The sequence below is a fragment of the Aulonocara stuartgranti genome, assembly GCF_965226115.1.
Source record: "Aulonocara stuartgranti genome assembly, chromosome: 18".
Taxonomy (NCBI): domain Eukaryota; kingdom Metazoa; phylum Chordata; class Actinopteri; order Cichliformes; family Cichlidae; genus Aulonocara; species Aulonocara stuartgranti.
The window spans coordinates 33,549,615-33,576,629 of NC_138954.1; the positions used below are offsets into that span (position 1 = coordinate 33,549,615).

The 27,015-nt window shown below is 40.8% G+C and overlaps 1 protein-coding gene across 1 annotated transcript in view; it reads right to left on the reverse strand.

Moving 5' to 3' along the window:
• pappa2 (pappalysin 2) overlaps positions 1–27,015 on the reverse strand; it is an 89,258-nt gene that overhangs the window by 35,533 nt on the left and 26,710 nt on the right. The window contains exons 10-20 of the mRNA XM_082514224.1: positions 23,427–23,609; positions 21,402–21,702; positions 14,918–15,046; positions 14,753–14,838; positions 9,899–10,095; positions 8,581–8,694; positions 3,236–3,371; positions 2,965–3,139; positions 2,670–2,735; positions 2,488–2,584; positions 1,592–1,769 (exon numbers count right to left, since the gene is read on the reverse strand). Coding sequence (XP_082370350.1) covers positions 1,592–1,769; positions 2,488–2,584; positions 2,670–2,735; positions 2,965–3,139; positions 3,236–3,371; positions 8,581–8,694; positions 9,899–10,095; positions 14,753–14,838; positions 14,918–15,046; positions 21,402–21,702; positions 23,427–23,609 — 1,662 coding nt within the window. The remainder of the gene's footprint in view (positions 1–1,591; positions 1,770–2,487; positions 2,585–2,669; positions 2,736–2,964; positions 3,140–3,235; positions 3,372–8,580; positions 8,695–9,898; positions 10,096–14,752; positions 14,839–14,917; positions 15,047–21,401; positions 21,703–23,426; positions 23,610–27,015) is intronic.

Here is a 27,015-nt window from a genome sequence, read left to right on the forward strand (position 1 = left end):
CCATATCTGATCACGGCGTGACAGTGTGAACGGCACAAATCCGATATTTTCAAATCCGATCTGGGTCACTCTCGTATGTGGTACTGAATCCAATACATATCTGATGTTATAGAAAGCGACTGCTGTTTCAACGGTCATGTCGCATTAAATCCGTCTTTTACGTCACTGACACAAGACAGACGCCAATTATCAGCGCCGGAGAAGACATCGTGAACGCTTCCAGCGTAGATGTCAGTGAAACTGTGGGGAAGACAACGTTGGAGAAACGTGAACATTTTATTTACTGTATAATCTGCAGATTCTGACAGAAATCTCCTTGATCCATCACAGCTGATTTAAATGGCGAGATGACCTCCTCAACATGTCTTGAAGTTCTCCAGAGGCCTGGGAATGAATCATGTGATTCAGGTGTGTTGACCCAGGGTGAGATCTAAAACCTGCAGGACACCGGCCCTCGAGGCCTGGAGTTGCCCACCCCTGCCTTACAATATAAAAATGAATGAATTCAATTGAATTTGTTATCTACAAGAATTGCCCAAAGACAACAGACTAGGTACCTAATTTTCCCAGACAGTAATATGAATAAATAGGGAAAAAAGTTGCTCAATCACAAAATGTTTTCCACATTAAAAATGTCTCATTATGAACTCATTACTCTTTTGCGTCTTACTGGGAACAGCAACCAGTAATACATTTGAGACTGTCACTTCTAGTTTTATTTCTTATAATGCTGCCAAGAAATGAAGCTTCAGCTACGGATAGTTTACATAGTTTACAGCCAAATACTTAGTCGAGCCACATTTTTGAGGCAGGAAAGTATGGCGCCCCAGAAGTGACGTCACATATTACGTGATTCGTTTAGGGTTCATTATTCAATTTCAAATGCACAACCAACTTCAGCAGAATCCAACTGTTGGGTGTGAGCACAGATGCAGCTGCTCGGCCTGCCTGTGACAGTGGCAACTATGGTTACTCTTCGCTTGTTGCTGTGGATCCGTCTATGCTGCAGTAAATATTTCTACTACTATTATTCATTTCTAATCTGCGTCTTTCATACACAGCCACTATATTAAAACCCCATTGCCACCCTATGGAGTGGCTCATCTACCGATCAGAAGGACGGCGGTTCGATCCCCATCTGCTCCAGTCTGCATGCCAAATATCCTTGGGCAAGATGCTAACCCCAGGCTGCTCTCTGATACATTCATTGGAGTGTGAATGTTACATAGAAAGCAATTAAAAAAGCACAGGAAAAAAGTGCTTGTGTGAATGGGTGAATGAGGCATGCTGTATAAAGCGTTTTAATGATCCAGGATAGGAGAAAAGCACTGAAAGAATCCGTCCATTTACCATTTATACACCACATGGGATCAGAAACAGTTGCTTCAATGCAAAATTCAGTTATGAAAAGGAAAGACCTCAGTCAAACTGAACCACTGTTAATTTCACCTCTGTTTGCCCTGTTATGAAGTCCTAGGATCAGAGGTAATAATGACAGTTTTGCAAGGTACTGCAAAACTGACTGCTTGTGAGGTAATGCAACATTAGTGTGCAGGATAGTTAAAGTATGAAATGTAAAGCCATGAGCTACCTTGTAAAATGGCTGGTGATCCACAGGTGAAGGAGCACTGTTTGCCAAACGTGGTTCCCCAAGGACAACTGAATATGGCGTGGTAGACATGAGATTGATCAGGAAAGCCACAGTCTATGGGCTGACAGCTAACGACGCGATCCCATGAACCATGGAAACACTCCAGTTCTGCCTTTCTCTGAAATTAAAACAGGAAGGTGAAAAAAAGACAAGACAATAAACCTGTGAAGCAGGTGATGAGAGTATTTTACTATTGTAGAATAATGGATGTATTATTTTCTACATTTTCCAGTAAAATACCATCAACAATCTTCTACTTTTTGGACAGCAAGTTGTGTAAGTGGTCCTTACATACTGTTGCAGAGATAGATGCTCATATTAAACATGGCCAAAGTCCCATCTGATGAGGTGTAACATTTTCAAAACAGTTTTTGTAACCAGTTTCCCAGATTATTATGTAATTATGAAACAGAAAATGTCATTTTTTTGTGAACCAATTGTAAAAAACAAAACAAAACGTGCATTTCTATAGTCAACAGTGAGAAAACATGAACATTTTTCTTATTTAATTGTTTATCTATTATTTAACTACTTTGATATAGTATGTAGGGAGGTCTTTATCAGCAGGAAAAGCTATAAAACATATTAAATGTATTAAACTGATTCAAATATATTTAAGTCCAAACATTTATTGCCTCCTTCACATCAAAAGCCCTCCAGTGGGTCAGATTGGAGCATTTGTTGGGCCAATTCTGTCATAAATGGATGGGCTTGTTTCAGATCCAGTTCCCAGTGTAGGATAAATGTAGAGCAAAAAGGGTTTTTTTAATGATAAGATCAAGATGATAAGTTAACATTCAACATTTGGTGATAAAGCAACACAATATCCAGTTTACCTGGTGGGGTGGGATCCATCTGCCATTGAGAACTGTAATACTGAAACCTCTGTGGCACTGAACAGTGCAGCGATAGGCCTCGCCTCCTCCTGTACACCTACAGAGACACACTGATATATAGATAGTTCTTTTGCTTGTTGCTTCAGCTCTCTAATTATTCAGTTTCATTCCAAATGACCTACCTGACAGAGGCGTGTTCGATATGAGGAGAACTACAGCTGTCAACCTGACATGGCTGCCTCAGACAGCTATTGCAGGGGTGGAGGGAGGAAAGGAGAAAAGTAGATGGATAAGAGGCAGGGAGACATGCAGGAGAAACAAAAAGCTGTCCCAACGTCCTCTGATCAATACTTGTATCCCAGATGGTAACTTTTGGAAGGTCGAATTTTGGCTATTTGTCTGTAGCGTGTGTGCACGTTTGGATGTGTGTGTGTGTTAAGTAGATAGTTGTGGGAGAGCCCACCCTCTGATGCGCACCCGGTCAGGGCGAAGGTGCTGAAGTGGCAGGAGGTCCTCAGAGCTACCCCTCCCACTGCCACAGTGGGGGAGGAAAGGAGGAGGATAACAGAGGACGTGAGGAAGAATGGCTGAGAGAGGTCGTGGGTCACGTTCACCACCAATGGGTTTCGATGGCATGAGAGGTCATGCGTGCCTGAAGAAATGGAAAGGTTTCAAAGATACAGACCTTAGTTTTTGCTGAATTGTCTGTTGCGTTCTAACTGTGTTTGAAAGATTACAAATGAAGTACCTAACGTGTGGTTCCTGTCAGCGGTGTCAGAGAGGAGAATGGTGACTGTCCGTCGACACTGCTCCCTAGACCATGATCCATCTGACGCCAGGTACACCATCACAGATGCTGCCACTCCAGGATGGGCAAAACCCACCTGTTGCATTGATAATATCAGGTAATATCAGGTAAAAGGCCCAAAGAAAGAAAAACAACATACTATGAACAGAATGTAGTTTTAGGGAGACACGATCTCTGAGTTGCTAGCCACTGACCTCGTTTACAAATATGTGACAACATTCTTGTCCAGCATGTAAAATCACTGCATGTGCACACCAGCCGGCTTTGTTCTTACTACGGTGTAAAAGTTAGCAAATCAGACTCATTCTAAATCATACCTGCAATGTGCATACTGCATACTATTAACTTTGTCAAGACAGCCAGGTCTTCTAAATTTCTTCTTTAATTATAAACAAAATCACGTAAGAAAATATTGATAGATCACAGATTTATCACCTGTTGACTGCACCTGTTTTACTTTTCCCCAGCTGTGTATACTTTCCCTAATTAGACCTGTTTGTTTTCATCTGCCTGTCTATGAGTCTGTGTTTGTGTTCCTTTTGCCTGCAACTGCAAAGTGTGGCTGTGGCTCAAGGAGCTCGAGCAAGGTATCTGCTAATCAGCATGTTAGTGTTTTTATCTATGGCTGCTCCAATCTTTGTGCCAAAGTGACCTTGGGCAACATTCTGAACACTGAGTCCTTTGCATGTTCATCAGAGTGCAAATGTTACATAGAAAGCAAAAGAAAAGTGTGCTTGAGACATACTGAATAACATGCTATATACGAACAAACCCACAACCATTTCTCAACCCTTGACACTTAGAGCATCTCTAAGCTGTTGTCTACTTTTTTCTCTGCCTGATCAAGCTCGGATCTAAACTGGTTTTTGTTGCACACTTTCTGTAATGCTTTTACAGCCACCTGTAAAGAATGCAGAATCTGGATGTTTCATACTTAAGCAATAGATTCTGGGTTCAGTATCACTTTAAAGAAACATTAAAGGAGAAATGAGAATGGGATTCCAAATGAAAGTGCAAGACTGTTAAATTACAGAGCAGGTAGAGATGGGGGTGATGGAATGGCAGAGTTATGCTTTTCAGACAGCACAAGAACAGATATTTAGGGAAAAGGTCGCTTTTCAGAAGCAGACCATTTCAAAGGAAAAACGGTGTTCCTGGGAAATGGGAAATCATAATGAAGGCTTTTCAGACGGTAAAAGAGTCTTTAAGGGAGCCTTCCAGAGCATTTGCAAAGACGTATCTGATAAAGAGGACATCCATAAAAGAAGCAGGGGATGGAAAGATGAGTCATTCAACAAAGAAGTGGATGTGAGAGAGAAAGAGATAAACAAGCATATGCAAAAGGGAAAAGGCAGGTTCCCAACTGCAACGGAGCCTTTAATCCAGAGAGTGACAGACAAGGTGAACGCTATCAGTCAAATCCACAGCTAGTCTACACTTTGTTGCTACCCACAGAGTTGACTGTGGGAACTGTGGCAGTGGAAACATTAAATAATAAATATGAGAACCTGAAATACAACAGTATGAAAAAGTGTTTGCCCCCTTCCTGATTTTTGATCTTTTGTTTATCATACTTTAATGTTTCACGTCATCAAACAACTTTAAATACTAAACAAAGATCAAACAAAGTCAACACAAAATGCAGTGAAGGTGTTTCTAAATAAGGGGGAGAAAATCCAAACCAGCATGGCCTTGAGTGAATCCCCACCCCCGATTAACTGGTGTATCACATCTTTGGAAAGCTGAGTTAAATGTCTCTAGCAACACCCAGGCCTAATTACTGTAACACCTGTTCTCATTCAAGAAATCACTGAAAGAGGACCTGCCTGACAAAGTGGGCTAGACCTAAAGATCCTCAAAAGCCTGACATCGTGCTGCGATCCAAGGAAATTAAGGATCAAATGATAAACCAAGGAATTGAGATCTCTCAGGCTCAAAAAGGTTATAAAGCCATTTCTAAAGCTGTGGGAGTCCAGCAAACCACAGTGAGAGGCATTATCCACAAATGGCGAAAACACTGAACAGTTGTGAGCCTTCCCACGACTGGCTGCCTGACCAAAATTACCCCAAGAGCGCAGCAACAACTCCAAGAGGTCACAAAAGACCCCAGAACAACATCCAAAGAACTGCCTCCCTTACCTCAGTTAAGGTCAGCGTTCATGGCTCCACCATAAGAAAGAGACGGGGCAAAAATGGTCTGCATGGCAGAGCTCAGAGACAAAAAGCACTGCTAAGCAAAAGGAACATAAACGCTTGTCTCAGTTTTGCCAGAAAACATCTTGAAGATGTCCAAGACTTTTGGGAAAATACTCTGTGCACTGATGAGAGTGTTGAACTTTTTGGAAGGTGTGTGTCCTTTTACATCTGGTGTAAAAGTAACCCAGCATTTCAGAAAAGGAGCATTATTACCAATAGTAAAAATGGCGGTGGTAGTGTGATTGTCGGGGGCTGTTTTGCTGCTTTAGGACTTGTGGTAAATGGAACCATGAATTCTGCTGTCTACCAAAGCATCCTGATGGAGAATGTCCGGCCAGCTGTTCATGACCTCAAGCTGAAAGCGCACTTGGGTTGTACGGCAGGACAATGATCCAAAACACACCAAGTCCACCTATGAATAGCTTAAGAAAAACAAAATGAAGACTTTGGAGTGGTCTAGTCAAAGTCCTGACTTGAGTTGCAGCTCAACTTCATTTACACCTGGTTAATAATAACATCTACGAGAGATTTCAATCTGGTTTTCGCTCATGTCACAGTACCGAAACTGCTCTACTTAAAGTCACTAACGATCTTCTAATCGGAGCTGACTCTGGTCTTCTCACCATTCTCGTCCTTTTAGATCTGAGCTCAGCCTTTGACACCATTTCTCACTCTGTCCTTCTAAGCAGACTTTCCTCTCTCGGCATCTCTGACACACCCCACGCCTGGTTTCAATCATATCTCCTCGACCGTTCCCAGTTTATTCAACTAAGATCATTCCGCTCTCGTCTATTCCCCGTCACCTCTGGTGTACCCCAAGGCTCAGTTTTAGGCCCTCTTCTCTTTATAATATACATCCTCCCTCTAGGTACCATCTTCCGCAAATTTCATCTTCAGTTTCACTGTTTTGCTGATGACACCCAGTTATATCTCTCTTGCAAACCTGATTCCTCCCTCCCACCTTCTTCCCTTACAGAATGTCTATCCGAGTTAAAATCCTGGTTTACCTCTAATTTTCTAAAGCTCAATGAGGATAAAACTGAGATCCTCCTTATTGGCACCAAATCCAACCTTTTGAAGGCGAACCATTTCTCACTCACCATCGATAACTCCACAGTTTTCCCTTCTCCTCAGGTTAAGAGCCTTGGTGTCATCCTAGACAGTTCACTTTCCTATAAATCTCACATCAGTAATCTCACCCGTTCTGCCTACTTCCATCTACGTAACATTAACAGATTGCTTCCTTCTCTTTCCACCCAGTCTACATCCATTCTTGTACATAGTCTTGTTACCTCCCGTATCGACTACTGCAATTCTCTTTTGCATGGTCTCCTCCAAAAATCCCTCCATAAGCTTCAACTGGTTCAGAACTCTGCTGCTCGCATTATCACCAGAACCCCTCCTACCAGCACATCACCCCTGTTCTTCAGGAACTTCACTGGCTCCCTGTGAAATTCCGGATAATTTTCAAACTTCTTCTGCTTACCTTCAAGGCCATTCATAACCTCGCTCCTCTCTACCTTTCTGACCTGTTAACCACCACCTGTTCTGCCCGTTCACTTCGTTCTTCTTCTTCTATCCAGCTTGCTGTACCTTCCTTCCACCTCACCACCATGGGAAGCAGAGCTTTCAGCTGCTCTGCTCCCAGGCTGTGGAACTCTCTGCCCCCAGAAATAAGAAACATTGGTTCTCTCCCCCAGTTTAAATCCCAACTCAAAACTCATCTGTTCAAATCTGCATATTCACTGTGAATCCACTGTTTGTTCATTTTATCTTGTGCTTTTATTTTATTGTTCTTATTCTGCCATTGTTTTACTAAGTGTTTTATCCTACTGTAAAGTGTCCTTGGGTGACTTGAAAGGCGCTCATAAATAAAATTTATTATTGTTATTATTAATCTAATTGAGATGCTGTGACATGACCTTAAAAAGAGCCCGAAACCTTCCAGTGTGGCTGAACTATAACAATTCTATAAAGACGAGTTGGCCGAAATTCCTCCACAGCACTGAGTAAAAGACTCATTGCCCGTTATCGCACACGCTTAATTGCAATTGTTGCTGCTGTGGATGTTAAGGTTTAGGGATCAATCACTTGTTCACACAGGGCCATGCAGATTTGAGGTTTTATTTTTTCATCTTAATAATAAACCCCTTAATTTAGAAACTGCATTTTGTCTTTACTTGTGTTATCTTTGTTAATATTTAAATTTGTTTGCTGACTGGACACATTTAAGTGTGACAAACGTACAAAAAATAGGAAATCAGGAAAGAACAAACACTTTTTCACGTCACTAAGTCTGGAATTGAAAGGCAGGTCTGTGCGCCGTCCCGAACACGATCAGGACATCAGTGTGAAGCGCTGCAGGGAAGCAGCGCTCAATATATCACTATACAACCCAATATCACAAAACGGGACCAGCATGTCCATTTCATGCTTTGCATGAAGGTTTCTCACAAATCAACACTTAGTAAATGACATATTATGTTTGTGACTCATTTTGAAATGATTACGAACAGAGTAACAAAGTAATGCTTTTTGTTGCTGTAGTTCTTTTTTATGGAGCTTTAATGAATTCTAATTATAAAATATGAATTCAGAACGACTAAAAGCGCTATTTGTGATTGCAAATTAGTATTATTCCATTAGATGCCAGTATTTTAATAACTTGTGAACCTTTTAAGTATTTAATTATGAATGATGAGTTAATTATATAACACTTAGTTTTCCACTAATAAAACAATGGTAATTATAATTTTGATGATTAGTGCCCGTCGGGTGGAAGAAATAAGCATCAAATCTCAATAAAGAACGAGCAGAAGGTTACTCATGATTTGGTAATCATCTACAGATCATTAGAAGTCATAATTAATAGTTGACCTAGAAAATAACCAAATATAGTTACCAATACAGGCCATGAATCGTGTGTGTGTGTGTGTGTGTGTGTGTGTGTGTGTGTGTGTGTGTGTGTGTGTGAGACAGCAGCCTGTTTGAGTGACCCTTGAATGCCATTTGAAGAAGTCCCAGAGAGCACTGGCAGCTGCTCAATAAAGAGAAATCACCCATATTCACACGTACATAAACACACTTGCCTTTAGCCAAAGTGAATGTTCCAGGTCGTTGTTTATGTCAGACTGGGCTGTGCACGGGAACCAGGCATCAGGGGGCAAATTCTCACTCCCCTGCAGGTGATGGTACATGCAGAGCTGCGCACCAAAGAGGGGCAAGCAGAGCAAAAAAGAAAGAGTTACTGAAAGTGTTCATTTACCTTACTAAGGAAATGCATGCTATGTATGCAAGAAGTCAGGGAAAGCTAGAAAAAAAGAAGCAAAATTAATCTCAGACAACACAACTTATTCAGATCAGTTTATTTTTTATTAGGGTACTCTTTTGTGTCAGTCATGACCCAATGAAATGATTCATATGTCCCTGAGACAGGCGAGGCTCACGACCAACCCAAAGAAGCTTGCAGTTAGAGGGCAGGAAGTATAGTTCCTGGGGTACCACTTGGGAGGCGGGCAGTTGAGTCCTCATGTGGACAAAACAACAGCCATCTCATTCTGCCCGCGTTCCAAGACCATAAAAGACGGGGCCGTTCTTGGGGCTGGCCGGTTATTAACGTCGGTTAGTAAATGCATCGAGTTGATGTCATGTCATTAGCTGATTCACATTAACAAGGAGTGAAACAGGTATAGCTGCGAGGTCACATATCATCAACAAGGCATTTTCACCAAAGAACCACCACTGACTGAAATAATGTCTCTTTTTTTGGCTGTTCTCTGTAAATATTTCTATGTGATGCTGATGTTCGGTCATTACGGACCAAAACCTCTGAGGACTCTTTCCACCGTCTTGTTGGATCATGAAGAATTCGGTCTGAGGGCAAAAGGCGTTCTAACCTGGTACTAGCAAGGTGCACCTGAGTGCTGCAATATGTGAAACTCCATGAATGCAGGTTCTTGTTTCAATGCACGTTTTTATAGAATATAATCACTTTTCTTCATGCATCTCCTGAGTGTCCAACAGCGTTAGAATGAAAAGACTGCAAACATAAAACAATACAAATAAGCTGTGAAATTACCCTACGCTGTGATAACTCCCGTTTTTATAAAGATGCACTCAAGGCAGATTATTTTGTAATCATCAAAATGATTTTCGTTGTTGTTTGATTTGATTTTAACTTGATGACTGACAAGTTTGGCTTTAAAATCTATAAACAAGAAATATTTCAATCATCCAACTTTGAGATTCTGGAAATTGTCTTTGGTGGTGAATCTAAAGAATTTATACTAAAAAGCAGCATTGTCCAAAAATGCATCGAGCAGCGGTGAGGACTTTCAAAGTGGGCTCCATGCTGACTTTATTGTCATCTGGAAGTCTTTTACGTGCTCTGTGGTTGGTATTTCATACCTTTGTAAGCGACGGTTCCCCAGTGGCAGCATGGGCCGGGCAACGGGTCCGGTCCTGGTGAGAAGCTGTGGCAGTGCTCGCCCACTGGTCAATGTACCCCAAAGGTGTAAAGTAACCACAGTCCTGAACACTGGAACTCCTCTCAAATTCCTCACACACACCGTCACCGTCAAAAACATAACACTGACTGGGTTCACCTTGGGAGACAGGGAAAGAATGAGAAAGGAAGATTTATGACAGAATATAAAGCCTGGTTTCTTAATCTGGCAGGGTATCCAATCATCCCCCACTGTTAGACTGTCATCCAAATCTATTTGTCAGTGAACCAAATCTGAGCAAATCTATTCTATTCTATTTTCGTTGGCCACTGTTAATGATAGCCACGTCAGCTGAAGCATATCTGACTCTCTGCACTGTCAACAGACTGTAAATTACACTGAGAAATGAACTCTGACTTCAATTAAATATTAAAGATTAAAGTAATTTGGTGATATTAACGAGGAGAAACCTAATATGTGACTTGGTATCTGCGGATAAGCAAGTCGCAGCAGCAGCAGTGTAACAGCATGAATTACAAAAAACTGTCAAAGCAGTGTCAGACAAGACAAAAACACAGACAAAAATATGCCTTTTTCTATTTTATTGTCTCTCTTGCTATATTTAGATTTTTTTCCACATGAACTGAACTTTTAATAACTCTAAAAATTAATCAGTGGTAAGGGAAGATAAGGGAAATAAAACTTTCCACCATGAATTAAAGCAGCAGCAGCGCTTTTATGGCAGAATTTCTGTGAACTAGGGCTGACCCACGGATTCTGACACTCTTGATGGACAAATATGCGCTCATTGAGATGTGCATGGGAAAATATAAAGGGTATAAAAAGAAACTTTCGAGCAACATTTCAGGCCTGCAGAAAGATGTTCCATCAGATCCAAAGCATTAGTCATTGATTATATGTAGTTTAATGTAAACTTCCTTTAATGCTGGTCTTTATCAATTAAATCATTTCAACAAAATGAGAAGTGAGACTGAAAGTTCCACATTGTGTCATGTGTGGCCTATTTCTTTTCCATATAGCAAAGGTCATCAAGTTCCATGTCCTTAACTTGACTTTTATTGCTGCTTAAGGATTTCAATGACACAAAGTAGAGTAAAGGCCTTTAAAATCGTGACGGACAGATTAACAGATGATGCAGACGACATTGTGATCTGTAGTTTTAGTAGGGAGCGAGCCTGGAGAAGTGGTATGCTCTAGAGAGAAAAGAATGAAAATTAGTAGTAGAGACAGAATAGATTGGTGTAAACGAGAGGGAGACTGGTGTGACACTGAAGCTGCAAGGAGAAGAGGTAGTGAAGGTGGATGAGTTTAAATACCCAGGGTCAACGATTCAGAGAAACGGATAAGAAAAGTGAAAAAGAGAGTGAAGGCAAGGTGAGTGATCTGTGACAGAAGAAGATTAAAAGGGAAGATTTACAAGCTGGTAGTGAGACGTTCTGTAATGTACGATTTCAAAGTGGAGTTGAAGATACTTTTATATGTTTTTTGGAGTGACCACGAGGATAAGAAACTAGTATACTAGAAGGACAGCTCAGGTCGAGTGATTTGGAGACAAAGAGAAAGAGGCGAAGCTAAGATGGTTTAGACGGTTTAGACAAGTACAGAGGAGGTATAGTAGTTACACTGGGTAAAGGATACTAATGGAACTAACTGTTCATAGAAGAAAAGAGGAAAACCACAAGGACGGTTCATGGATGCTGTGGGCACAACAGGGCATTGCCAAATAAGAAACAGAAGTAAAGTCTTACAAGGCAACAACAGCGATATGTGTTAAAAATGTTAACACATAGTTTTATTCTAACTACGTGTAAATGATTTGTCTTGCAGTATAACAGACCACAAGTGGAGAAGTGAATATAACAAGCTACAGCAGTGTCTCACAGAAAAAGTGAAAGCATATAATGCAGCAGGTATTCATAAAAAGGGCGGCAGACGTTACACACTTCAGACGTTTGGCCTCATGAACATGCGAACAGCTGCAGAGGTCACACAGACAGAAAAACAATGATGCACAATTGGCTTCAATTAATCAATGGAAACATGGTTCTGATAAAAAAGCAAATTAGGCCATTCAGAGCCATATTGTCCTCTTTGGCAATATTAGACTACATGAACTCAACACTCACCCCACCCCTGTTGCGGCTACACCTGTGGAAAATGATTAAGTCATTTTAATTCCAAATGTTGTATTTATCAGGCTTGACAAAAAAGGAACTGATTGACAACCTTTGATGTCACTATTAAGGCCATCTGTTTTTCATTCAGGTCTGCATGCTGCAACCATACTGTGCAACCTTTATTTAATCAGGCATTTAAAAGAAACAATTAAAAATCTGTAACCTCAATTTAAAAAAAGGAAAATGAAAGCAGTCCTTTTTAAAGCCATTAAAAAAATCCAGCTTGTCCACAACCAATCTGTGACAGGATGGACTTAGAAGTAGTTGGTGCAAACAGAACAGAGACACAGATGCAGCATAGTGGGAGTTAACTGGGTCAAGCAAATGTGGCAAGAAAACCCAAACAAATATTCTGTCTATGACTAAGACGTACAACTGAATAATTGGTTTTAAGTGTTGCAATTTGTAAAAACCTGTTTTTGCCAAATGGTTTTCCTTCCTAGTCATGATGTCTTTTATTGTAAAACAAGGGATGTAATAACTTCAGTCACGGCATAGCAAGCCCTGGTGGGGGGGGCCGTTTCCCCCTGACAAATAAATTGACTGGATGACGGAAATTCTAGCCCTGTAACAAGCTTAAAAACTTGAATAACTACCATCCAGCTGCCAGAAGAAACAACACACGGCCTGAAATGAAAGCAGTGGTCACACTGTCTCATCTCAGCTTATCACACCTTCATATGGAATATTTCTTTTATCGGCTGAGAGCATGAACTCTGAGGCTGCGGAGGAACACCGCATACCACAGCAGTGCAGCTGATTCATTTATTAATGACAGTACTGCGTGCTCTCATCCAGCCAGTCTATATGAGAAGCAGCGACTTGTTGACAAGCCTGTGACGTGACATAATGAAATCGTGCATGGCGTTCACCTTCTTCGTGCCCTCTGATTGGCTCAGCTCTTCCATGTTGCACTTTATGAACGTGTTTACTTAACTTCAAAGGAGAAAAACACACAATGACAGAGGCACGGTTCTCAACTCTGTGCTTACAATGGAGTGTTTTGGGTAAAACCCCTTCCATGTTGTGTTGTTTTGTGGCCTGTCTGCATGCTTCAGATTGGGTGAGGTGCGGACACAGAGTATTGTTGTCTTGCAGCGGAATTGCAAATGATGGGGGCGCTCTCTGCGGCTTCTTTGTTTAGCTTTACTATGATTTTGGTACTTTTTACTGTTTTTTAACCACCTGGTCTATTGTTATTGATGAATGAACTAAATTCCCAGACATGGACTAAAATTGGATTAGGCCTATTTTATAAACTAGGTGCCAGATTGATATAAAAATCACGGTGTTTGTGAAAACTTTGGTGCAAACGACGGCTTTTGGATCAGCACTACTGCTCTATAATCCTAAAAAAAAGGTTTTAGTCATAGAAACATAGTCGGCCTGTCAGTCCTACACTGAGGAAGACTGCTTGTAAGAAAGGAAACTAGTCAGTTTCATTGTTGTTCACTTGGAAACAGATCAGAGTATTTAAAGGACATTTAGCAGAACACCAAGGCCACATTTTCAAAGTGAGGATTAACAGGTGAATCTTTTTTGTCTGTGACTAAATCTTGGACAAAGCTGCTTTATGGCAACTGCACAAGCCACTGAGCCACAAACGACTTTTTGTTAAGGTTTCTCATCTTACTGCAAATCTTCAATTGTTTATTGTATATATTACAGGAACAAATTGTTCTTGTATAAATCTCACCAAAGCTCAACCCCTCCCCCCAAAAAAGCATAACCACAGCAGCTCTTACCTAATTCGAGCCGTCTTATTGGGTATAAAAACTAGAAATAATGAACCTCATCACCCCTCTTGCTTGCACTTGATTCGCTTCGGGCAGTCAGAGCTACAAGGTGGCCCTTCAATCACCTAACTGTGGGGTCACTGTACAAAAACTAGCAGAATAAAGCCTTTGACTGTGTTTATGATCCCTGACTGAAGGGAGCTGGCTCACTGCTGCAGATGTGACTTGATAACAAAAAAATGTATGACTTATTTTAGCTGAAGGATATCAAACAAAATGAAAAATGGACACTATGTCCAAAACGCAAGTGTTATTGTAAGCTGATTTTTGCAATTCAAAACCAAAGCATGATCTCTGATAAAAATCAATTAACTTCATTTATCAATATTCCAAGGTCAACACTAAATCACCAGAGAAACATGCCTGACACATGTTTTCAGACTACACCGTGTACTTTACTGCCGAAAAGTGTTTTCCGGATGCTTCTTTGCCAGCCTCATGTCAAAATACTTTTCTGCAAAAGACTTGTGACCACTTATCACCCCTCAGCTCATCTGTTTTCGCTTATGTTGCTGTGATGTTACATTAATGGTTTGTGGAATTCATTCAAGCCAGAAGCTTTTATGTCTTGTAAATTAAATTTGATTGGGTTGAATTTTTCTGTCTCTTAATGCTGCTGCATGCACAAATGTGAGATTTCTGGCCACTTAGTGACCACTCCTTCACACTAAAAGTTCACATAGTATTCGTGTTTTGCATGTAAGACAGAGTCAGTTCGTGTTATGTCTGGTAATTAAAAAAAAAACCTCAAACAGTTTGACAGGCTTCCAATTTTAAACTGTGTGTAAACTCGAAGCAGCAGAGACAGTGAATGGCACTCACCATTGCATTTAAAGCCCATCTCCTTGCCGCATCTCTTAGAGCAGCCATCGCCATCCAACAGATTACTGTCATCACATTCTTCTGTCCTACAGAGAGAGGACCATCATTATCAATGCCCTGTGTAATTAGTCACCAATGTTATCAGCATGTTAATGTGCAACATACCCCTGTATGAGGCCATCTCCACAGTAAGGCTGTCCATGTGTGTAGAGAAGCGGTGGCGAAGCGTCACTGAGCTGACCATCAGCTTCCACCTGGACTGTGTACTTGTACTTAACTCCCTGTGTAACAGACCTGGGAAGAACAAGAACAGAGACAAGAAACTGTTGTGTAATGTTTCCTTTGGCATTATAAACTTATAACAGAAGATTGTTCCAGTCTTCAAAGGAGCATTTACCCACATTTTTACTGCATTGTGTTATGAACTGATCATATAATGTTTATAGACTTGATTATAAATGGCTTTGAGTCAGTCGATACTTAATAAAATAAGAATTTTGTGCATAATGGTGCCAGTTTGCTGTACTTTTTAAAAAAGAAATACTGTTGTGCTACGTAGGAAGGAAGCATTGTATTTATTATGTTTTCAAACAGATTCATTATGCTTTAATCCTGTTGGATTCTGTAAGCAATCGCCAAAAAAGTGGAATTTGCTCTCCCTGTAACCTTGTATTATCCAGTGACCTTAAAGCCTCATAGCAGGAAGTATGTGTAACAGTACCACGGCTAATGTGTCTGGACTATTGATCTGTTTTGGTGTGCTGAGGCTATAAAAAGACCGTCCTCCCTGTTTTCTTAGCACAAATAAACTGCCCCTGCATCCACCTGGGGTAGACCAGGAGTATCACACAACTGCATTATCTAAGGTGTGTCCAATTTCACCAGACTCTAGAAATTTCCTTTATTAATTATGTATAAGTGAAGGAAATGAAGGTTGTGAAAAACGTCCTCATTTCCTGTTGATCTAAACTGTATCTATAGTCTGCTATATCTTCTGCCACAACTCCTCTCTCTTCTTTGTTCTTAGAGGCCTGACATTACATCAATCGGGCATAACATCATGACCATCTGCCCAATAATGTGTTGGTCCCACCTTTTTCTGTCAAAACAGTCCTGTCCCACCGAGGCATGGAGTCCTCTAGACCCCTAAATGTGTGCTGTGGTATCTGCACCAAGATGTTCCCAACAGATCCTTTAAGTCATTGCAAGGTGGGGCCTTCATGGATTGGACTTGTTTGTCCAGCATGTCCCACAGATTCTTGAACGAAGACCATGACAACACTTCAGACTCGTTATCGTACTCCTCGATCCATTTCTGAACCATTTTTCTTTGTGCCAGTGTGCATTGCACTGCTTCCTCCAGTTTGCCTTCTTGCCCTACTACAATAGACATTAAGTCTGTGTGGCGTGGCATGGCGTGGCGTGGCCTGTGGTGCCGTGCAGAGGAGGTGGACGCACCTGCACGGCATCCGCAATCACGCCCCGCCGAATTAAATATTGTACTGGGTCCTGTGGTTGGGGTTGTTGTGATAATGTTGAGCGGGCAGCGGGAGAGCTGCAGCTCTGTGACTATTGTTGACAGCAACCGTCAAAGCTTTAATAAAAAGTATCAAAATGCCACTGGGTCTGCCGTGTATGTTTACAGTTTTAATTCGGCGGGGCGTGATTGCGGATGCCGTGCAGGTGCGTCCGCCTCCTCTGCACGGCACGGCACCGCAGGCCACGCCCCGCCACAGTCGGCTAGCCACATGATGTGAAAAAGGACATAATCATCAGACCAGGCCACCTTTTTCAATTGCTTTGTGGTCTAGTTCTGATGCTCACGGGCCCCATTGTTCTGGTTGTATTGGTCAGCATGGGCACCATGACAGGTCTGCAGGTAACGACATACACAATAAACTGCGATGCACTGTGTATTCTGACATCTTTCTATCAGAATGAGCAATTTTTCGGCATTTTGAGCTTCGGTAGTTTGTCCGTTGGATCGGATCAGCCTTCACCCCCCAAGTGCATCAGTGATCCTTGACCCTGTGGCTGATTCCCCGCTGTTTTTTTTCCTGAACCACTTTTGATGGATACTGATCACTACAGACTGCAGCTACTGATTGGAAGGTTGGTGGTTCGATCCCTGGCTCTCCCTAGTCTACATGTCAAATATCCTTGGGCAAGATACTAACCCTAAGTTGCTCTCTGATGCATCCATTGGAGTATGATTGCGCGTGAATGTCAGATAGTAAGCACTTAAGCTTAGAAGTGTTTGTGTGAATGGGTGTGAATGGGTGAATGTGGCATGTTGTATTAAGCGCTTTGAGTACTCCAAAGTCCATTTACCATTTACAGGAGCTTTGGAGACTCAGTCATTTAGCCATCACAAATTGGTCCTTGTCAAACTCGCTCAAATTCTCACACTTGCACATTTTCCTGCTTTTAATACATCAAAGTTAAGGACATAATGTTCACTTGCTCCCTGATATATCCTACAAACTAACAGGTGCCAGGGTGATAAGATAATCAGTGTTCTCTCTAGTAAACAAGTAAAAATTCATTCATCATAAACCATTTTTCAGAATGAACTCAACATAAGTCTGTAGTTAAACAGGTTATTCTGAATATTGCTAGTCCCTTAACATATATCTGTAATTTATCATTTCAGTCCGGTTGTTTTCCAAAAAAAATGAAAATTGCGAAAGTAATACCACTATATAAAAGTAATGACAAACACAGTTTTACCAATTATAGGCCTATTTCTCTACTGCCTCAATTCTCAAAAATTCTAGAAAAACTTTTTAATTCAAGATTAGAAAAATTCCTTAAAAAACATCAAATAATAAATGTTGGTCAGTATGGTTTCAGAACGCAAAGAACCACTTCAATGGCGATAATTGAGGCAGTAGAAGAAATTACTGATACACTGGATAAAAATAAATATGCAGTTGGTATTTTTGTTGATCTCAAAAAGGCCTTCGACACAATCAATCACTCAATTTTACTGGATAAATTGGAAAGATATGGTATTCGAGGGAAAGCTGGTAACTGGTTAAAAAGTTACCTAACAGGTCGGGAACAATATGTTAGCATAGGGCATTACCATTCAGAGAAACTTGGTATTACATGTGGTGTTCCCCAAGGGTCAGTGTTGGGACCAAAACTTTTCAATGTATACATAAATGATATTTTTGATGTTTCTCAAGTACTTAAACTCATACTGTTCGCAGATGACACCAACATATTTTTCAGTAGCGATGATTATACTGATCTTGTAATGACTGTAAACAGGGAGCTAAAATTAATAAAAAAATGGATGGACATAAATAAATTATCATTAAATATAAATAAAACTAAAGCAATGTTTTTTGGTAATTTAAAATATAATATAGAATTACCAATTATCATTGAAGGTGTACCAATTGATAATGTGAGTGAAAACAAATTTTTGGGAGTCGTAATTGATAACAAAATTTCATGGAAACCCCACGTCAGACACATAAAAACCAAAATTTCTAGAAGCCTCACAGTTTTGAACAAAGTGAAACAATTCCTTGATAAAGATGCACTTCGTACTCTGTACTGTACCCTGGTTCTTCCATATCTTACATATTGTGTGGAAGTGTGGGGAAATACATATAAAAATACAACTAATCCATTAGTCACAGTACAGAAACGAGCACTGCGTATTATTCACAAGGCTGGTTATCTAGATCATACTCACAAACTCTTTCTTCAGGCAAAGTTACTTAAATTCCAGGATCTGGTTAATTACAATACATCCATAATTTTGTATAAAGCTTTTACTAAACTTTTACCGGCAAATTTACAAACTAGATTTGAAATTCGAGAAAAGGTTTATAATGTGAGAGGCTTTGGAGAATTCAAATTACCCAGAACTCGAACAACCCGTAAAGGCTTTTGTGTGTCTGTATGTGGTGTGAAAATCTGGAACAGTCTGAGTTTACAATTGAAACAATGCAAAAATATTCATAGATTTAAATTTCTCTACAAACAGTTGGTCTGGTCACAGTATACTCAATGATGCTTTTAGTGTGCTCTGTAATGTCTGTTCTCTTACCATTGCTGGTATGGATTCCAAAAAAAAAAAAAAAAAAAAAAAGTGTGAGTATGTATGTACATATATGTACTTGTGTGTGTAGATATATATGTATGTATATGTATGTGTGTTTGTTACTTGTAGTTATTACTGCCTGTTACCTGTGGTAATGCAATTTATAATTTATATATTCTGTATTCAGTTATGAAGGCTCTAATTGTTGTTTGCGAGCTGCCGTTTAGATGCTTGTATGTGCCCGGGGCTGTTGATGGGTCTGTATGCAATGATGGGCATAGCTGCGGGAAGTTTGTTTTTTTTTTTGTTGATGAGTGAGTATAGGGGTGGGATTTAATAAGTTTTCTTCGTCCCACTCCTTTTTCAGGCAATTTTTGTTTTTTGTTTTGTGCATTTTATGTTCAATATAGGTATTTGTTGTGCCTGAAAATGAACAAATAAATGAAATGAATGAAATGAACATATGTAGTTGCCATGGCGATTTCTCTTAGATCTACATTCTACAACTGCTTATATAAAAAGTTTGTAAAAGTATGGTCTTATAAAATAGGGGTAAGCATTAATCTGGGAAATGGGAAAACTCACATTCATAGACGAATTAAAATAAAAAGAATTTTGTATGAATAATAAAAAAAAGACGTGGAACAAGAAGTTCAAATCATCAGACTTGCACTTTTGTATAAACTTGGTGAACGCAGGAAAAGGACATGACTGATTGTCACTTTCTGAAAGTGCTGGAACAGTCAGACACATGCCATCTATTCCAACGTTGCAAAGGTACAGGCAGGGAAATTCCTGTTTGTCCATTTCACAAAAGAATTGTTGGATATCTGAAGAAGTCCTCTGTTATTCACACCCACTTTAATTTGTCCAGCTGTGTCGAGGTGAAAAGAAGCCAGAGTTTTAACTTTCTCTCGCTCACTCTCTTTTTTTTATTGTTTTAGGATGGGCTATGGTTATACACAACAGATAACTGATTGGGGTTAGTGGTGAGGTTGGGTTCAGCTTAGAGCAAAGGGAAACACATCAGTGGGGCAACATAGCCTTTGAAACAGGCTTTCTGGAACACTTTTAGTTTCCAGTGTAGTCCAGGGTTGCCAGACAATGAGCTGCATGTACGACAGCTTAAAGCATCAACTATTTCTGCAGCTTCTGCTTTTTTTCATCCACTGATTTAAAAAAAAATCACATTGGATATTAACATTGTGGGTTTTTTGATTAATTAACCAGTCATATAGTCCTACGCACTCATCCTTTCAGCATATACTGCAAGTTCAGATGCAGGAAATGGCCAAGGATCTGATCCAAGCAGTCACTGGTGTTTATGGCCTCTCTGGCTCACATTTGGTTCATATTCCAAAAAAGAAAGAGATCTTAATCTGCTTACTTTGCTTCACCTCTGGTGTGCTTTTGCCTCCATCAGCCCCCTGTTACCACAGTTCACTCTCCCTTCTCCTTCCCTCACCAACAATGTGCTTCACTTCAAGTTTCCTTTCTTTGCCTCAAACCTCTACTCTGTCCACACCTCTCATTTGTTTCTCTCTGTATGCCTGTATATCTTTTTCAATTGCCGCTGTCCCTCCTCCCCTCGCCTCTTTTTCATCTCCCCTACTCTCCATTATCCCACCCGCCCTTCCTCGCTCTCCCCTCCTTTCCAAACTCATTGCTCTTAAACTCTCCCGTCTCCTCACATCAACCCCTCTTTGCCCTCCTCAGTCCCACATAACTCAATTCCCCGTGGTTCTTACATCTTTTTGCACTTAGACACAGCTTGTGTAACATAGGAGATGTGTTCCATGAAAAATAAACTGTTTTTGAAGCTGTGTCCACCTAACATCCCCATACCCCCTTGCTTTGTAAAACAACAACAGCTTCCCAGAAAATCAAAGTGCCACTGCATTTGAAATCATTCCCAAATGATCTCCAATCATGCGACACTGCTGTCATGTCCTGGCAGGTACTTATCAGCTTTTTGTGTGTATAAGAAAAGCATTAGAGACGGGGTATTTTTATACTGAGGGCTGTTATTTGCTGAGACTTAAAAAAGAAAAGAAAAACTGGCTTGTGGATTTACATTTGGATTCCAGTAATCATTTGGACACCCCGCACTACGAGACAGGATACAAACTGATTCATCTTAACCCTGAAACTTCAGCAAGCTTTTGATGGTTATATGGTTGTTGAAACAGATTTGGATCAGTATCCACACTCGGCATCCCCATGTTGGAAACGTTTGTGTTCGAAGTTTTTCAAACAAAACAAAGCCCAAACACTTTAAAGAGACAGATATCTGTGGATTAGTGGATCTGAGGACACACACATGCTGTGCTGTACAATCTGCAGTCAATGCCGGCCTTAAATAACCTTCACCTCAGAGCTGTACAGCATTAGCTGTCGCTACTTCATCCATAATGTAACAGAAGTATAGATATAGATAGAATAGATATTCAGAGAACCAAGAATGTCAAAGGAGTTTTCTGTGGTCTGAGAAAAAAACAGAAAGCCATCTTGTTACCTGTGAGCGAAACATAGTAAAATTCTGTCGTGAGCTTATCTGCATGTAAATCAGATGGGTCAGGCAGCCCTTACCTGTCCGTAAATGTCTGCTGGGTCTGTGGTAAGGGGGCTTTACTGGCGAAAGGTGGCTGACGGCGAATGTGGTAGAGTAGAGGCTGGCAGCTGGAGCACAGAGGGCTGCCAGGGCCTGAAGACAGCATGGCTGCGTCAATCTCCATAATCTCCAAGGTGCAGAATTTTATGGCAGCAATGGCAACGTTGTGGGTGTCGAGGCGCATGGTGAGGGGTAAGTCACAGAACACATGCTGTGGTCCCAGGTTAATACTTTTCCCTGTGTCTGAGATCAGCTCGATGTTGGCTATTGCTGGGCTGTCTGCAACAGGGTAAAATGTTGGTGAGTTATGCAGCACATCCCCAACAAAGACATTTTCCCATTTAGGTATACATAGTGTATGGCTGCATGGAAGGAGGTTTCTTTAATGGAGTTCTTTCAGTATTTTCTCGAGTAAATGTATTTGTCTGCCACCATCCAGAAAAGGAAGACTGCGCCCCACCTGTTGTGATTAACTTGCACCTGATCCCTGGCTACGTTAGCTCACTAACAAAGAAATGAACAGTCACTCATTTTAATGAAGAGATATGGTACATCAACCAAAAATATTACAGATTACAATCAATCAGATCTCAATTAGTAACATGCACAGAGTCAATTTCTTCCCTTCCAACCTCTTCATTGGAAGAGTACCTGGGTAAGACCAAAAGCTTTCAAAGGACATCAGGGACAAGATTGTAGATCTGGACAAGACTGGACTGGACTACAAGACCATCAGCAAGAAGCTCAGTGCAAAAGTGACAGTCATCAACCACGCTGAGTCTGGAGGTCCATGGAAGATCTTGCCTATTGGCAGGGTGGCTGTAGCTCAGGTGGTAGAGCGGGTCACCTACTCAAGGAGACCTGAAGGTTGGTGGTTTGATCCCAGGCTCCTCCAGTCTACATGCCAAATATCCTTGGGCAAGATATTAACCCCATGTTGCCCTCCGATGCATCCATCGGAGTGTGAATGCGAGTCAATGTTAGATAGAAGCACTAAAAACAATCATACGATTGGGCTGAATGGATGAGTTGTATAAAGTGCTCAATGACCGTAGAAAAGTGCTATATAAGAACCTGGGGTTAGGATGACCATGAGAAAAGTGGTGGAAGAGCTTGTTAATTATCTGAATGCAGTTGGGACCACAGTCACCAAGAACACCACAATGATTCCCCAGCTCGAGAAGGCACGTGTACATGCGAGCCTAATTTTTGCATCTTCATGATTTTCACTTGGGAGAGAGTGCTGTGGTCAGAGGAAACCAAAATCAAGCACGTTGGCATCAATTTGACCAAATGTGTTTGAAGGAAGGGAAATGCTGAATGTGACCCAAAGAAAACCATCTCCAGAGTCAAGCATGGAGGTGCAAATATGCTTTGGCATTGCTTTTCTGCAAAGGACAGAGGACAGTTTTACCACACTGAAGGACTATTGACAGGGACCTCTATCATAAAATCTTGGTTGAGACAAGGACAGGTTATCCAGAAGACCACGAAGGGAACAAAGGTGTGGCTAATGAAGAAGCGCATTGTGGTCTGGCCAGAAGTGACCTAGCCAGTCTCCAGAAATGTAGTCCTATAGAAAATCTGTGAATGGAGCTGAAGCTTCAAATTGCCAAGTGGCAGCCAAGAAATCTAAAGGATGTTGAGAGTTTCTGCAAAGAGAGGTCTACTGAAATCCCTCCTGAGATCTGCGCAAATCTGGTGACCAACTACAACAAAAGTCTTACTGCTGTGCTTGCCAACAAGGCTTTTTCTACCAAGTACTAAATGTCTTATTTCACTCTATGAGAAGCAAATCAATTCATAAATTTTATGTTAAGTGTTCTTTTTTCTGGATTTTTGGTTAATATTCTGTCTATCATAAAAGTATCAAACTACCCAAGACTGTCTACTTCTTTGTAAGTGAGCAAAACGTACAATTTCAGCAGGGGATCAAATAATTAATTTCCCCACCGTGCCTATTATTCAAAACTGACGAGTATTTATTATGGAGTGACACTTACTCGCAGAGATATACGTGACCCAGAGCGTAAGGGCGTGTGGAACAATAGGGTGTAGGAACCTCAGTGTGAGGGTGCAGCCCTCTGTGCCCGGACATGGTGACGTCACGTTGGTGTCATACAGGCTAAACTCAGGACTCCACGCTTGGAGACTGGAATCACATGGCTGTTCCACATCAGGTGGTCCTGTTGACAACATCACACAGACACACATGTTGGTGCTGTTGTGTTACAAGTGTTCCCAATGACTTCATTCATTTTACTCTAAAGCACAGAACACCCCATGTATGCAGGAATTAATCCTAACTGATATATGATGATGATTAGAAACAGTGTAGTGAGCATTCAGTTGACTCCAGAAAATACAAAAGTACACCATGGAGACTCAATAGAGTGTCTGAGTGGAAAAATAGATTTTTTTTTAGACCCATACTCACACTTAAATAAACTGAATTTCTCTTTACCTTCAGTGAAGGACTGTGGTTGCGAAAAGGGTGTGTCTCACTGGCAAACTGGACAGCAGCACAAAGATCCAGACAAAGCATATTTCTAGGAATACATTGCATGCATGCTTCTCCAAATGAGGGAATTTATACAAGGTAAAATGAGGCATGCCAGGCAAGCTGTTACACTGAACCAATCAACAAAGATACAAACTGCAACAGTGATAAAGTTCTTTGTGTATTTCTGTGTCTGTCTGTCACAAAGTCCTCCATACTTGCGCACATATCTGCCGCAGCAGAGAAACATCCAGAGACCGTCAACAACACTGCAGCCAGGCTTTTAACACTTCCAAAGAGAAGTGACCAGATTACACCAGCCACTGGCAATCTGTGAGTTTCAAAAATTGATTTTTAAGATTTTAGTGCCTCTCAGCCTTGATTAGTCTGGGTTCTGCCTACAGGGAGAGAGAGAGGGTGAAAGGGAGGGAGACAGAGGTGCTTGTACCTAATTCTCTAAAGATAAATGGACTTTGCACCCCGGGGCCCTCAGTTATGGAACTCGCTGCCTTACCCAGAAAACTGAAGCAAACCTGTTCAGCTACATCTTACTCCAATGATCACTGCATATGCATGTATGCCTGTCCTCTAACTCCTCCTAGATCCATTGATCAATCTGGATTGAACTTACTATATACACTGCCAAGGGTACCAGGATTATCAATATCTATATAGCTTTAGGGAATTAAATTATTAACATTATGTGTAGGAGCTAGCAGCATTAGATCAACATAAGCTGGGATGACATTGAAATGGGAATCTGTCAGTGTTCTTCCTGTTGGTTTGAAGTAGAGACAAACCTGTCAGATATCCTATAGTGGGTAAATCTGATGTTTAGGTAATGCTACCAGTGAAATGTCATTGTCAAGCAAATCAGATCAAACCATACCCTGTCCAAAAGAAGCAGATTAATCTACTCTGATTAACATAGCAGTGATTTTAATTTGGTTTTGTTGAGTCCTGCCTTTTCCTCAATATGGTGTCTTCATCTCTATTTATAAGTAACTGAAAATACATTTCCCGGTGTTACTTCTAAAAACTACAAGCAAGCTGACTTTCTTTTGGAACGGAAAGTGGAATTTTCCTGCTGACAAAGTTACAACCATTCACTTAAAGATGGCGTTCATTCAAGAACGCAGGAAGTAACATCATTACAGCAGGCGAAATGAGTTGTTAATTGTTAGAGCGTTAGTGATTAGCACAATGGAATCACAGTATGGCACAATTATTATGAGCTGTCTCAGGTGAAATCCAAATAAAATCAACACGCTAAAGAGGTGTTACATATTTCACACCCACTATGATTAACCATGTCGAAGCACAGTCAGAAGGACAATTAATGCAAAGATTGGTCTCTAAATGAGTGTGTAAAGACCCATAAAATGGAAATGGACATTTTTGGGGGCTTACCACATTTTCCAAGCTACCAACATGCTACTTTATTATAATCGTACAGCCCAGAGTAAAAGTAAGCAAATGGGAACCATCTTTAATACTGAGAGAGAAGTGGAGCTACTGCCTGTGTGGAACAGGTGCACTTATGGAAACCGCTTCAATAAACAGCTTGTGACAAGCGTTAAAGAAGAGAATATGAAACTACTGCATTTTGATACAGAACGAGCATTACCTGAGAAGTCTTTTAAGCTTTTGATGCAGTTAGCATACCATCTATTTAGTTTTCCACGGACTGACTGAGTAAATGAAATGAGCAAAGACTCTGTCTGTCATGTTGACAAACCCAGATAAAATAACCATCCAACGGCTCCACTCTTTCCTTCAGACTTGTTTTTTGGTTTTCCTTCCTAAAGGCTTCCTCTCACTCATCTGTTCTTCTCTCACGCTAGCAGCTTTAACGGGAATACATAATTGAACTTAAGCATTCAGCTAATAAACCACTTTGAAGCAGAATGGGTAGAAAACCTTTCACCCTTTACAAATAGTATGTTTGTAACGAGATATTTTCTTTTCAATAAACGAAGAAAATGTGCACTCCTCAAAGGTTGATTCTGTTCATTTGGATGTAGCGTTTACAGCAGAAGAAACGTTTCATCACTTATCTAAGTGGCTTCTTCAGTCTCAGCTGACTGCAGGTTCACCAACATTTGCACAATGACTGAAACCAGCCCACTGAAGGAACAATGGGCTGGGAGGTCAGTTCCTTAATCTTAATTATGCAAATTCTCATGACCATTGATCAACAACCACTGATCAATGGCCATGAGTCCCAGTCACAGAGAGTTGGGGAACGGCTGCAATCACAGCACGTAAGATGGTGAAAGATGTACCCTTAGGCCCCATCCTCGATTCAGAGATGGTCTTTCCCTTTTCACATAAATGGCCTCCTTGATTCCCCGCTAGTTTCAATCATTACTCAAATGTCCTGTTTATAAGATTGGGGAAACCTGCAGTCTGCTGAGACTGAAGAAGTCACTTGGATGAGTGACGAAAAGTTTCTCCCACTGAAGACGTCCAGATGAACAGAATCAACTTTTGGGGATTTACTTACCTGGATGATTGAACATGCATCAAGACATTTATGCGCTCAATTATTATTTTGAGATCCCTATTATTTCTTGACATAGCTTTTTTTCCTTGCACATTTCTACCGTGTGAAAAGATTTTTTACAGAACTTCAAACATGCATCTTTTTTTCTGATCTCTACAGCACAGTTAACACGAGGCAGCCTTAAAAGCAAACTTTACACCTTCTCATTTTGAAATAAAACTCTGTATTAAGACTTAATGCAGCACATTAAGCAGTTTAATCTCTGACAGCGGCAGTGCACGCTTCCAAACAATTCCGTGTTTTCCCTCAGCCTGAAAATGGACTTAAACCAGTCAATACTGGCACAGGAAGCATTCTGAGGAGATGTACTTGGTCACTTTTGCCAACAATTTGAGCCAATAGTGTTTTTGCCTTTAAACTTGTGTTTTGGGTTGCCAGCTATGGTGTCCGCAACGAGTTTGTCCAACTTCCCCTCTGCCTCTCCACACTGAATATGTTATTGCCCATCTCCGTTGGCTGACGAAATGACCCACACATCATGGTCCTTAGAAGTGGGACAGAGTGAAAAGGGAGCAAGGGAAGCCAG